The following is a 14914-nucleotide window of genomic DNA, read 5'->3' as shown; positions in this document are numbered from 1 at the left end:
TCTTTTTTTTCTAGATGCTAGCAAATTATGTTTGAACACGAAGCCCATGCAACTGTTTCTCTTCCCTGTTCAGAAGTCTTCATTGAAGAACTAAGCCCGTATTTTGGCACAGTAGTTTGTTTCCATGGAAATGCAGGGATATTTCCAGTATGGGATTATGACTCCCAGTGGGCTGTATCTGAGAGAGGTAAATTGTGAAGGCCACTTGTTAAGCACAAAAAAGATTCTCTTGTGTCAGGGAAACCATAAAAAATTCCCATAAAAGAACAGGTGACTGTGTAGTTATCTTTAAAATATTATTCCAGTGCAAAGGAATGTTATGCCAACTATTAAAATAGACAAACTGAAGTTTCCTTGAAATGCAGAGTCTGTCTGAATGGCTTCTCTCAACATGCAAAATATGACCTCAGTGCTGTTGTTGTTACCTCAAGCCATGCATTTGTATTCAGCAGAAAAAATCTTTCCAGCACTAAGCTCTGTTTTGCCAGGCTCTGAGGCATATCCAAACAGCCTAAATCTTTGTTACATCGAAGGCAAACAAAGTACAGCAGCAGCAAGCTAAAAATATCTGGAGTTTACCAATGAGAGCACTAATAAGCCTGCTTTGGGAAGAGTTAAAGCTGATGATACTTGACATCACTTTTGTTTTTAAAACAAGTAGAAACTCAGCACTAAAAACAACCTGAAGTGTAGACCCAGCAGTTCAGAGCCAAGCTGAACATACAATACTGTGTCAGTCCTTGAAGCAACAGCAAATCCTGTCTTTACAGATCCTTTCAGCATGCAGAGTGGGAGAATAGGAGCTGATACAGTTCCAGGCTAGAGGTTTTAGAGCTGAAAGCTGTGCTGTGCACTTGGGAATGTTTGCAGGAACATTAGAGGTAAGGAATTTTCCATCGCTCTTAGGCTGCAGAGTGGGTGCGTAGCGGCTTTATGGGCACTGCTGCAGCTGGGGACTGCAGAGCCTCTGTGCTTCTCTGTAGGTGTGTGCTGGTTTCCACCCAGACCCCTGTATTTGGCATTGTCAGAAAAGGGTGCTGGGGAGCCACTGAAGCTCAGATCCAAAAGGCTCAACCCTCTGATGGTTAGTGACTCTTGCCTTGCTTCCTGTTATCAGATTTACTGTTAAAAACATCTGTGGCCGCAAGAGGCTTAGTGCAAGATCTGGCTGATCATGCATGGCAGAGCAGCTTGTGTGTTAAGCATACAAAAATATCCTGGGACATACCTGGACGTTTTGTCAAGATCTTTTTTGCTGATCACTACAAATACATAATTGCTAATGAAATAGAAAAGGCACATTAAATATTGAAGTGTGCTTAAAGCTCAGCTTTGTCTTACTGCCCAGAACACTTCTGTGTTTGAAAAGGTTTCTTTGAGTAAATGAAAATTATGATCAATATGGCAGCAGTTTCTTGTCATTTCAGATTGAAAAATCGAGTTAATTCAAAGAAACAAAACATACTGTTGCTACCCATTTTGTTTGGCACTATGAAAACTCAATTTAAATACAGGCTGAAATACTACAATTCTGTTTTGCATAATACAGTGAATTTTTATTTATGGTCTAGTGGTTAAAATCAAAACCCAGAAGTTAAAAGAACTGGGGTCTGTTCCTGGCTGTTTTTCAACTTGTTTTGACCATAGACAAAGCCTTTATGGTCACAGTTCAGCTAAATCCATAAACAAATGGCAAGTCAGTGATTCACCACGTTCCTAATTGAAAACATATGAGTTGTCCCATGGGTTTCATTTGGGATTTCTTGTGGTTACAATTAGGCACGTTTACCACTTCATCAGTTTGTTTACAGGCACTGGGCTCTCAGGTCAGGAGAGCACAAATGTGCACAACTCCATTGCCCTGCACGGAGGGAGGCACATAGCAGGCACATGGTTACGTGGGCAGAGATGAACTGAAACCAGTGCTGTGTGCAACCAGAGCTTTAAACAGGAGTGTCCGTTTTTCCCTCTGAGTCCAGCGAGGATGCTGTGAAGTGTCTGCAGCAGCCATGGCAGAAGTTGAGGTAACACTGGATGGGTCATTGGAAAGAGAAATGCAAGGCAAGGGGAGCTGGAGATCAGTGCTTACCCCTGCTCCTGGGGTTGCCAGGACAGCTGAGCGTGTTTGTGTGGAGGCTTCTGCAGTACAGGTACCTCTGCAGGGTTTCCAGTTCTCATGGAAAAGAAAATCTTCTGCCATGTTTCCAGTGCAAAATGGCAGCACCCTGCTGGGCTGTGCAGGCCAGGAGTGAGTTTGGGCTCCTGTCAGAGCTGAGCAGTCTGACTCAGCTGTCAAAACTGAAGGGAAGCTAACACCCAGGTGTGAAATTTAAACATGACATTTCAGATTCCTTCTTGTGTAAGTAACGAATTATTTTAACATAGAGAGTAGCATAGCTTGAACGTTACCGTTTCCCTTTTGTGATGTTTCAGTGACAGTGCCTGACAACACCTCCCCTGATTAGAAAAGACCCCGTAACACAGAAGCTGAAGTCATTAGTATTCCAGAGCATAAATCCTCTATTTTTCTAATTATATATGAAAACTGGCATTGCTCTGCAATGGGTTATGAAGATCAGAATAGATACCCTGAAAGGAGGGTCAGTAGGAGGGTCAGTAGAGAGAGGTCAGAGAGCATTCTTCACTACCTGGTTGCTCCTGGGGATCCTCAGACCTCTGTCCCTACAGCTGAGACAAACTTTCCTCAAACTATGGCAGTATGTGAAATACCTGCCCAACACTTACTAGTATGTTTAATTGGTATTGTTGCTTCTGTGGGGTTTATTTTTTAATTATTGGTATTGCTGCTTCTGTGGGGTTTATTTTTTAATTAAGTCCAGTGTCCCAAACACCTTCAGGACTGGTCACTCACTGTTTCCCTCTGGATTCTCACTGGAGTTGCAGGTCAGGTGATCACAAGTGACAGGGAATGAGTATTTGGTGCTTGTGTGAAATAGTCAGAGGTCTGGTTGGTTGTGGAGTGATGGCTGTCACAGACATCCTGGTGGTAGCTGGCACTAAACGCCCAGCTTTGGGCTATGTGCAGAGGAGGCTTTGACAGAATGAAGAGCTCTGGGGATAGATCTGTCCTATTTTGTGACACTAGTCTAGGATCTCATTTGATAGACATGAATGAGGCAGGATGCATACCTGTACTGTTATAGGGAATGGGGTTGTAAAAGGGGATTTTGGTCCTCAAGGCTTTAACTAAGCACTTTTTGTCATCACAACATTGATATAAATGTATTTCTAATACATACTTGCACTATTTATTTGTGGTGCAATTCAGAATATGGATCGACATTTAAAATGAGCAGCACTTTGATCCTGAACTTTAAGTCAGGTTTGTGTAATTTCAGAAATGTATTTGCACAAGCTTAATTATGAATGTTGTGCCTGAGAGGTGTATAAATCTGGATACTAGCTACCCACCTGTCCATCTATGTCCCTAGCGGCCTGATTTGCATGCATTACTCACTGGGGAATAAGCAGCAACTGAAATAACCTGTTTCTAGTTATTTCACTTTTGTTTCTTCAAGACTTAACACAAAGTAATTGGGCTGCATTTCCAGTGCTTCAGAGAAAAGGCTAAACCCCTTGCCATTATCTGTTCACCTTTTGCCTTATCTCTCTTTGTGTGACCTCTAGAGAACCCAGATAGCAGGTAAAATTTCTGAAGATTGAGTGTTTGTTAAAGCTCTTTGCAGCCCTTTGAAGGAGGTCATCACCTCCAGTTTGAGAAATACTGATCTTATTGGAACACCTGAAACTCAAAAGCCAGTTAGTTTCATCTGCCAACCAAAACAGTAGACTGAGGGTAGACTGAGGTGTTTCAGTTCCCAAGAGACTCTTCGTGGCCAGGGCCAGGGATGGGGAAGCCCACAGCATGGACAGTGCTTTCAGCACCTGCATGGGGAAGGAGTCAAGCTGTTATGTGCCCGAAGGATCAGAGCAGGTGATGCACCAGCTGCAGAAAGCAGCTGCTCCCATGAAGCCCCTTGCTGATGCGGGGATGTCTCTGGGGGCACTGCAAGAACCTTTCCCTGGGCTGCTCTCACCTTCCAGGTGGCAGGGAAGGCAGGTGAGGAGTTGGCTGATGGAAGGGATGAAAATCCTTCAGCAGATGCTAGGACATCCTAGGAGAGCACACTGGCAAAAGAGAGTGACAGATGGGGAAAAACTGCAGGCAGGGATGAATGAGACTTTACGTCATCATCTAGTAGTCCTTGCCCTGCCTCTCTCCCCAGAGGAGCTACTCTGCAGGCTTCTGATGTTATTGCAGCAATCTCCCAAGCTCATCTTTCCCCTCCTAAACCAGGGTGCTGGTGATGAGGTGCTGCTTCCTCAAAGCTACTTCAGTGGTGTGGGAAATCTGCGTGTTGTCACTGTTCTCTGTTCAGGGCTTTTACCAGCACCGAATCCATACTGGTCAGAAATAAAATGGCTAGGCAGGACTGACTTGTTGGTGTGCAGTTTGAAACAACAGATACATCTCACAGAAGTGACATGGCTGAAACAGTGCAAAAAGGGGTGATTATTATAACTTAGGCTCCTGCTTCTCTCCTGTGATCCATGACTAGCTTGAAAGAAGCACCGACAAGCTCTGGAAGAAACCATGTGACATCTTCAATGAGAAGCTGCCCTACCTGAATTTGAAATCTTTGTGTGTGTGGAGAAGGAACAAGGAAACAAATGGGCAACCCTTGAAGGGCTTTCTCTTCCCCACAGCTTAAACAGAGCCATCACGTGCACTACAGCCTTTCCCAGCTATTCATTTTGAAACAAAACAGGCTTTAGACACTTATTTTCAGAGAAGCCTTCCAGGAGGTCTGCATATTTCTGTGGGTCCTTTTTGCAACACAATTCCAACTCATTCAGCTTTGTATTTAGTGCAAATTAGATCTCAAAGTTATTCCTGATCACTCTCTGCGTACCTGTAAGTTGCAGAATAGGTCTGGTCTTACTGTGTGTGCTTGCAGACCAGTGCACTGCATTACAGTTCAGCACTATGTGCAGGTTTGGTACTGGTTTATCACTCAATGCTTTGCACATAAAGGCCCAGGCCTAAGAATGTTAAAGTATACAACTGAATTTAGACTGACCTGGTGTGCGAGGCTCTCACTGGGAGCGCCTTCAGATGTAGGGCAAAATTCTCTTCTCAGATTCCCAGAGTAGCTCCTGATTCAGTCTCTTGAGTCTCCTGCGCTGACACGTGCAGGCATTTTGTGGTGTGAAAGAAAGTGAGTGCCCTGAAAGGAGTAATCTATCATCGACTGAGGAATGGACAATAATGGCAAAGCCCCAAAAAGAGCACAAGACTCCTTCTTGAACCAGTTGCTCTGCATCTCAGAGAAACTTGAAGGGTTTGTGTAACTTGGGCAATGTGCTTGTAGCCTCTTCCTCCTAATTATCACTGAGCTGACGCTCTTAAGACTGCTTTGTGGATATGAGGACAGAATTTTGCCTGCAGGATGCACGATGACCAACTGTGCCTCCTCTATAAATCAGTTTTAAGTGTATTTGGAATAGCTGCCAGGCCGGCTTCTGAGCTTACCAGAGGACAGAGCTCCAGCAGATACAGTCCCACATGACACAGAGCTGTTGCAGTTTTAAAATCAGTCTGATTTTTTTCTTTAACAGGGGAGCCCAGTGTAACTCCGTCAAGACTGGAGTGACACTCTGAATCTGCATCTGCCTCATGTGAGTTAAAATCCTGGCAGCAGCATTTTGCATAAGCTGGAGCCTCTGTAGAGATCTTTTTTTTTTTTTAATTCTTCCTTTTCAGGAAAGCTATAAAATTGTTACTGTATGTGTCTTGGCAGCAAAGGTAAAAACAACCACACATATGCATGAGAACTGCATACCTTATTGCACAACCCCTGCTCATTCCAGATCGGCTTCCCTCCTAGCACGTACTATGTAGGGGATACCCACACTCATCACGGACCTGAAGGCTTGCAGTGTTCACTCCCAGGGTACTGCGTTTTACTTTTCAATAGTATAATGTTAAGCCAAGTGATGGTATTAAGGGGAGGCTGAAATGCTGTCAGCTGACAACTATTTTTTTAAACCTTTGGTTGTTTTCTTTCCACCCCAATACATAATCCACGAGCGCTGGGTGCCAATTGCCCCGCACTGCTGAAGCATTTGCCTGCGTTGGAACGTGGACTCTTAAAATAACGTGGTCCTCTGGAGCTGGGGACTTGGCATGGTGGCAGAGACATGGCCATCAAATAGTAAGAAAGAGAAAAAGAAATCAGAATAAGTTGTAGCATGTGCTTTGGTTTTACTGTCATCCCATGTATGTTGGACAAGGATGGTCTGAAAATGGTTAGTGGTTCTTCACCTGTCACAGAGTTGGGGATGCTTGAAGACAGGACCCTTCTCAGCTGGGTGAAAGAGCTGCTCATGGGAGACACTGCATGGCAAATAGCTGAGTTCATGGCATTGCCATGGCACACAGATTATCTCCAGCTGCGGTCTCAACAACCAGGTCTGAGTGAGGGAGATGTTCCACAAAAGTTTAAAACTACTTTTTTCATCATGCAGCTGCAGGAAAAATATTGATGTGTCCTCTCTACTCTTTTTCCCCACGGATGCCTGAAGTAAACAAGGTACAAGAGCGAGTGACCAGCCCTGAGTACAATACTGAAGTACATTTTTTCATCTAGTAATGCATATAACTGGGGCACCTTCCCCAAGCATGCTGCCATAGCTGCAGCAGTGTTAGCCTGTTCATACTTGATCTGAGGGAGGTGGATCATTTGTTTGGAAGCAAATCTTACTGAAACAGGCATTCATTCACACAGAAATATCAGTGGGTTGTGACTCATACTGATTGATGCAGCATGTGCTGTGGTGTGTAGGGTGGCCTCCATGAGCTCTCAGTCTGTTCCCAGCTGTGTGTCTAATTAAAGGAAAGTTTATCTTGAACAGTGAGTATGATCGTAACTGGAGAATGTTTACTGTCCCTTTCCCATTTCCAGGAGTCCAGTTTCCCATGTCTGTTTAGTTTGTGTTTCAAGGAGAAGGCTCTCATTTTCCAGATATTGTGGAGAGGTAGAAAAATAGGGGAAGGGACCTGAGGCATGAATGAGCTACTAGTTTAGTTTTATGCAAAGAGATGTCAAGGAGGCAAAATCTAGAGCTTGAGGGGTAAGGGGAATAACTGCCCCCCCAAAAGAAACATTCAGATTGATCCTGTTACAGTACTGCTTCAACAGAGACTTGGGATGAGAACAATAGCTGTTCTTCAGCCTTTTTCCTACTGGTGCTTCATCTTGTTTCCTTAGACTCAGAGAATTAAAAGGAGGTCTGTAGTGATAAATCTAAGACAGAGAAGCAGATACAGAAAGGAAGAAACTGAGTGAAGGCATTTTGTGAGCAGCTGGCCACACGTCCCACCACAGATATTCTCTGGTGGTTAATAAGATGCACAGGTTGTTTAATAGAAAGCCCTACAGTTTCCCTGGAAAGATTCTGCTGGAGCTGTAGATGAACCACTTTTGCTTGTCCAGAGGAGATGCCAGCATGCTCCTGGAGATTCTTTGTGTCTGGGCAGCATCACCATGGTTGGTGAGTTCAGAAAGAGCAGGGTTTCCTTGGAGAATCTTTTGTTTGGGAGTGGTGTTTTATGGATAAATTGGTAACATGGTCAAATTCCTCGAAGCTAATGAGGAGGAGTGCAGCAGCTTCATGGACAGAGCAGGGGACTGGAGCAGGGAGCTTTGCAGCACTTCATCTTCTGAGAGTAAGTGCAGGTGTATTTATTACCATTTTCCTTGGGTAGTACCTCTACTCTCCTGCATCAGAGAATTCCTTTTTCCAGATAATGCTTTGGTGTCACTCTCACAGTGTTGTTCATCACCTAACTGGCTTTTGCTCCCTCCAACTCTAGCTCACTCCCCAGAATTGCCTTGTCAGTCACTGCTTTCTTCATTAGCTGTAGTTTTTGATTGCTTGTTCCTATCTATAGCTCAATCAACCCTTCCTTTCCTAAAGGACAGAAAAGACTACGTGCACTGAATGTTGTATCATGTTGTTGTTTGCCATCGGTATGATAATGCCTGAAGATTTTGATAACTGTTTCATTGATTTTAGTTATCTATTTAAGAACATTGCAGGTTTGCTTATTACGTTTTTAATGGTGTTAGTTTAATGGGGAAAATTAACTCTTAGGATTCTGATGCTTTTAGTTTATTAAGAGATATGGGAGCCCTCTGTCATGGTCACTATGATCTGAGTCTTTTGATAGTCTTGTTTCTTCTATAGTCTTTGCCTTTTTAGTATTTTTGTAGTATTTTATATATTTGTTTTCTCCTCTCAGATTGAGCTTCTGTATTTCACAGTATATATATGGTGGCGATTACCTGGACAGTATAGACAATGTGTATTAAAATATATTGTGAGGCCCACAGATGTGCTAGATCGCTCTCAGGAAAAGCAGTCTGTCTTCTAACGAGCTTACCATGTAACTTGCACATTTTTGTATTTTACTCAGCTAAATTTGAAATATTCAAGTGTTTGAGACAGTTGGGCCCTTTGAACCCACAGTAACCCTCATTGCAGTCAAGGGATGTATTTGACCTTGTAACGTCTTAGGACCAATTTAAGACAGCAACATGCAGCAAATGTAAACGCAGAGGAACACAGTGATTTCAATCTGTCATAGAACCACAAATTATTTCCTTTTAAATGTTAATTTAATTATCTGATTAGGCAATAACATTTCCAGTACATAGGAAGGTCATTTGCAAGGAGAAAACAGGCCTGATGGTAGGAATGACTTAGTTGAACAAGTCCGTTTCTTTTGCATTGAGCTAAGGTGTGTGTCACAGATCAGCAGCTCCTCTGAAATGTGAGAACAACAAGCTTGCTTAAAACAGTAGCACTTTGATGCACAAGGGTAATAGCTAACAGATTTTTACAGTACCATATGGTATTATTAACAAACAAATCGTATGTTAACTTGACAGCTCTACCTTCAAGCTAACTTAGTCTGCAGCAAACATAAATTTCCCTGAGATGAAATCTGGAGACAATAGTAAGCTTTGGGAATGTATCCAGAGCAGTAACAGTAACATAGCAGCGATGAATTTCAGGCTTTCTAACCATGAATACATGTGTTCCCAAAATTTATTGGTTTCTTCATCAGCTTTGTGAAAACACAGCAAACCAAAACCTGATCCAAGCAGGTGGAACAGGGAGCATTCATGCATCTGCTTAACAGGACTGCAGGGAGGGGAGCTGCAGTTTGAAATACAGTATTTTCTGATGCAGAGAGCTGTGATAAACTGATGGCTATTTCATGTGGTGCACTGCTGAAACCTGAACTGTGGCTCTGCTCAGCTGCAGTCCTGGAGCATGAGCTAATTCCACCGTGGCTCCGGGCTGGGGGACCCGAGGCAGTGAAGGGCAGGAACGAAGGAGGGAAGTGTGATGTGGAGGAGGGAGGAGGGCGAATGGGTACATTACTTTTAACTGCCTTCTTGTTTAACCCCCTAGCTGTTTTCAAATTTTCTAACTGAAATCTCATCTTGGTACAGTGTATAAATCCCCTGAATACGAATCTCTTGGATTTGACCTGACCGTAGAAAGATTAGTTTCCATTGGATACCCTCATGAGCTGCTCAATTTTGTGTATGATCCTGCATTCCCTACCAGGTAAATGACTAACAGATACCGACCCAGCCTGCTCGAGGCCTTGAATATTTGTTCTGTAAAGTTCATAGGCAACACATGAGGCAAGGTTTTCAGAGTTGTGCCTGTGAAGCCTGTGGCTGACCACAGGTCATGGGGAAAGGAGCAGACTGCTCCAGTATGTGGAGGGCCTTTGCACTCATGAATCCATGCCAGCAAAGAGGGAGTGTGCAAGAAAAGAGGCCTGCTGAAAACATGGTCCAAAAATAATCTTTCAAAGCAAAGACAGCAGAGACACAATTGGATTGGGAGTTAAATCAAAATCAAGAGGAGCCGTTACTGTCCATGAGGCTGCTAGAATGTCTCAGAACATTTTTCTTTAATGATTTTAATTAATAGTGTCTTGGTGCACAAGACATTGTGAAAATTAAGGTGACAGTAATCAACAATAAAAGTGGGACCAATCCAGTTCACTCATCTAGATGAATCAAATGCCAAAAGCAAGGTTAATGGTGCAAAGTTACTGAATTCTTACATTTTGTGTTTTGGTAGCAGAGGTAAAAAGGACATTGGTTGTTTTAAACAAGGCTTTTGATCTAACTCTGTGCTTTTAAGTTGTTTCCACTTGTGCCTTTGCTGGATTTTGTTTTTATGACTCCTTTGGAGCTTCTTTACAAAAGACTGGACCAGAGGCTCTGTTGGCTTGTTCTTCCAGTTTTCAGTCTGGCAGCCTGAACTTCCCTCCTCTCAGCATGTTTCGCACCAAGACTGTTGCTGGGTGCACCCATGCCCGTAACAGGACAGTAGCCCTTCACAAACCTGTGATGAAGACTCCATTAAATCCACTGCCTTCATCCCAGGGAGGGGACAGAAGGGATGTGGGAAGGCTGTGTTCTCCAGATGCAAGCTACTACATAAGTGAGACAGAGTTTTGCTGGTGTTGGAACCAGGAATGTCCAAAGCATTTTCTGCAGTAGCTACATGCCCCATCTTGCTCTGTCCATGACAGAGCAATAAAAAAGAGGGGAGAAATTCCTTTCTCACACCTCATTCTTCCTTGTGGCCCAGCAGGGCTGTCAGGGAACCACAAACACAGGTGTCAGATTTGTGACCCTTGTGGAAGAGGCCCATGTCTTCCCTGGTATATGCATAGCTAAGCCTCTGCCAGGTTAAATGGTTCCGTTTTCAAGTCTGTGGAGAGCAGATCAGCTGTGCCTTTCACCTGGCAATGCAGGGCTCTCGTTACTCACCTGCAGCCAGGTAAAAGGGACAGTAGGGACCCTATCTGCATAATAACAGCAGCTCTGTTCTGATGCCCCACACCAAGTGAGCAAGCTGTTCTAGAGCTGATATGGAAAGAACTGCTGTTAAAATGGTCACTGCTTAATATGCTCACTTCTTCATATCTTAAATCGCTTTCTTAACAGAGGCCTGGTGTTTGATACCCACTATGGAAACCTGTTGAAAGTTGATGCCTATGGGAACCTTCTAGTGTGTGCACATGGCTTTAATTTCCTCAGAGGGTGAGTGCTCACTCTTGGCTGTTGTTTTTTGCCTTAATATGATCTTTTGTGTCACTGATCCTCGGGGCACCATTGTGTAAGGAGTTGCAGGGACTGCACTAAAGCAGATGCTATATTGGTGTTCCCATAGCTCCAGGACTGACTGGGCATGCATTGAGGGTCCCAGACACAGCAACAGTCCAAAGTGTTTGTAGGGGAAAGGTCTGTGCCAGCACAGGCACATCTGTAGTATGCTGGGAATAGAAGAAAGTGTGCTGTGGGAAGGGACTGATGGGATAATCCAGGGGCTGTTTGCCTGTCCTGGCACAGTTTAACATCAGCAGCTCGTCAGTTAAGACAAAGCCACTGTGTGAGGGCTGCTGGGAGCAGAGGACTTGTGCCACATGGGACTGTTAAGTCCACAGCCATTGCTAAGAAAGTTTGAGGGTGTGAGCTGGCTATGGGAAGGAATGAGAAATGAGGCATTGCGTGCCATTTCCTGCAGCCTTCCCTGGCTGCTTGTGTTTCTCTTGCCCTAGAGAAGGTCTTTTAGGAAGCAGAGGGGACCTCAGTGCTACATGCCTGATGTGTCCCAGCAAATCCTCTCGTATCCCTGCTGTGAGGGTGGATGGATGGAAGGCAAGCACAGGCCAGTTTAGGACCCCCAAGGTGACAAGCCTTGTTACTGCAGGCCTGTAAGTTTTTGCATCAGGAAGCCAAAATTGTGAAAAAGCCCTTACATATCCACTCAAGTTCCTCTTTGAGTTAGAGGTGATCTTTAGAAGCTCCAGAAATGAAGGAAACCAGAATAATGAAATTACTTTAGTCATCGCCACCCTGCTGATGAATTGCAGAGGGCCCCAGGCAAGCCTCCCGCAGCACAGCCCTGCGCTCCCCTGCTGAAAGCTGCTTGGGGGAGTGGAAAGCAACACATGGTAAGTGGGGGAAAGTTTAAGATAAGCAAACAATGAAAGTGCAGATGATTTAAGGCATCCGCATAGCCAGCAGCATGGGGCTTAAGGTCGAGTTGTGGACTCTCAACCACTCTGTTCCCCTGTGTGGGCCCTGCTCAGTTTGCTGACTCAGCGATGAGGGCTTTGTGCCCAGCTCTGCCGGAGCCAGCGCAGGGAAGGGAGCACCAGTGGATGCAGTTTTGCTCTTGCACCGCGTGTGTGTGTGGGAAAGCTGGGTGTTGATTAAAGCACAACAGACTAGTTAACAGATGCCGCTACAGCTATATTTTGCAGGTCAGCACATTTTATCCTCACTATTTTTTGTGGTTTCATTCTTCACCTTATCTATTCTCAGGCCTGAAACACGGGATCAATATCCAAATAAATTTATCCAGAGGGATGACACAGATAGGTTTTACATTCTGAACACGTTATTCAATCTACCAGGTGAGTCTAATGTGAGCCAACATAGGCCTGTCTCTGTGCCTTTGAAGCCAGTAAAGCTTTGCTAATGTCGTACTCTACTTATCTGTTTATTTCTTTTTTACATGAACTTTCTTCTTTTGGGCACAGAGCCTAAAGTTAGCTGGCTGTATGATGTTATCCTTGTTTTAAAATCTTGCTTTGTCTCTTTGCAGAGACCTACCTATTGGCTTGCCTAGTGGATTTCTTTACTAACTGTGACCGGTACACTAGGTATGTATTCCCTTTGGTTCGACATGCTGGTGGTACAGTAAGATTGTTATAAAGAGTAGTACAGCACAGATGAAGCTGTTCTTCATATAAGTGGAGGGATACTCAACTGGTTTCAGTGGGGAAAGTTCAAGCCTCTTATTCTTTTGAAGTTAAGAGAATTTAGTGGTGATGAGATGATCCATGTGTACAGCAGAGACTGCTTATGAGGGTTTCCTTCACAGGGTATATCAGTATCACCATACTGACTGACACTGGTATTTGGGCCAGCTTCTAGGACCACATGTTTATTACAAGGTGATTAGAGGCACCAGACAGCTCATTTTGAACCTGTGTCCATTGGAACCATGTCTGAACTGGTAACTGAAAGGCTGAATTTCCTCAGCCAGTTACCACAGGTCCCTCATGTCATAACTGATGACTGCAGCATGAGTATTCATCTAGCTTTCAGATAGGTATAAGCATAGAAGCAAACTGTGGTTTGAACTGGCAAATATGAATGCTGCTGTGCTGCTGACTCATGTGATGGGTCATCTTTGCATATTATGTGAGTGGAAGGCAAAGGTTTAATGGGATTTTACTTGGGAGCAAAGGAGCTGTTCATGCTGACAATCCATCAGGTGAAGTATCCTCTCTTGAGACAGGTGTGATGATTGCTGTCATAATAAATACAGCTCTGTTTAATCTTTCTTGATTTCTTCTGATGCAAACTCTCATGGGTGTCTCAAAGATGCCTCCACAGTATCTTGTACGGAAATTTCTCATGTTAACTCCAGCTGTTCAACACAGAAGTAGTTCCTCCTCTCAGAAATGAGTATTACATTTAGCTGATTCCCATGGCACTCCCTTCTTTAGTGTTGGAAAGAGGCAGAAAGAGCACACTCTACTTTGTCCGTACCATTCATCTTTTGTAAAATGCTGGAAACCACACAGTCCCAGTCTTTTTTCCTTCTAGTACTGTGGGGGAGAAATAAGAGTAGTGCTGTGAAGACACAGGCCCATAGTTAGGAACTCACATTCTAAAATTTGAAACAAATGTTCTTGGGTAATGTGCAGATTCTGCTAAACTCTGGTTGTAGCCTTCTTTCAAGTCTTAGTCATGGTAAAGTAGTAAAGAAGAAACCATTATGGTAAGATGAAAACACAAGTTCCAAACAACATTTTGAACTGTCTCTCTCCTTGACATGTTTCTTACGTGCCACGTTTGGCCACTACAATCTCTCTTCTTTCTCCTCACAGCTGTGAAACGGGGTTTAAAGATGGAGACCTCTTCATGTCCTTCAGGAGTATGTTCCAGGATGTCAGAGATGCTGTTGACTGGGTTCATTATAAGGTGATTGCAAGAACTCCTTGGGACATCTGTAGTTGTAACTGAGTTAGAGGGACTGGTTTGTAACTCATGAGTTAAGATGTGTTATTTCACTTCTGGGCCAGAGCCCTGCTTTGCCGCCTAGTGAGCAAATAATAAATTGCAGTATGTGAGTAAGATAAGATCTTGACTGTCCTCCTAGTACTGGAACATATCTGTCTTGGCTTCCTGTTCCTTTTTATTGTGCCCAGATTCCATTTCTGTACTGTAATTCATGGGTTTTAGAACATGATGCCATGAGGGTATTTACACTTACAGTCCAGAACTTGTACATTGTTCTAGTTATTAAAACAGCATTTTACTGTAAATAGTTTACATTGGTACTATATTACATTGTCTGAAAAGTACCTGCATTAAGCAGAGAAATACATCAACTCTATTTAGAGAGGAAAGGCAGTTCATCTTTTTCACACACTTGCGCAGAAATTTAGAATATAATTTTGTGAGCATTAAGACCTAGTTAAAGACCTGATTTTCTTGTTCTTCCTCATTCAAGAGGTCTGTTGGGGTGGGATGGAGGAGAACCATCACAGGAGAACTCTGCTCACAGTTGTGCCTGTGGTGTTCCTTTTAGCCATGCAGAAGTCAGGAATCTATTTTTCTTTCCTTAGGCAGTGTTGTGTGATACATGTTGGAGTTGGCCTTTGAGTAAAGCATTATGGTCAGTGTTGGAGACAGGTCGTTGACTGTCTTGTTTGGTATGGCAAATCTATTTTTTGTTTGTTTCTATTGTATTCCCTTCTGAAAGGGTTAAAATG

General features: G+C 43.6%; 1 protein-coding gene across 4 annotated transcripts in view; it reads left to right on the top strand.

Annotated features, from left to right (window-relative positions):
• The window catches only part of NT5C2 (5'-nucleotidase, cytosolic II), a 62497-nt gene that overhangs the window by 39115 nt on the left and 8468 nt on the right, over positions 1-14914 (top strand). For all 4 annotated transcript variants that reach the window (XM_074907647.1, XM_074907648.1, XM_074907645.1 and 1 more), the window contains 5 exons: positions 9546-9663; positions 11067-11162; positions 12450-12541; positions 12733-12790; positions 14027-14120. In XM_074907647.1, coding sequence (XP_074763748.1) covers positions 9546-9663; positions 11067-11162; positions 12450-12541; positions 12733-12790; positions 14027-14120 — 458 coding nt within the window. The remainder of the gene's footprint in view (positions 1-9545; positions 9664-11066; positions 11163-12449; positions 12542-12732; positions 12791-14026; positions 14121-14914) is intronic.

Source organism: Athene noctua, chromosome 5, assembly GCF_965140245.1.
Source record: "Athene noctua chromosome 5, bAthNoc1.hap1.1, whole genome shotgun sequence".
In the NCBI taxonomy this organism is placed as follows: domain Eukaryota; kingdom Metazoa; phylum Chordata; class Aves; order Strigiformes; family Strigidae; genus Athene; species Athene noctua.
Note: the sequence above shows the minus strand (reverse complement) of the source record. Positions and strands in the feature narration are given on the sequence as shown.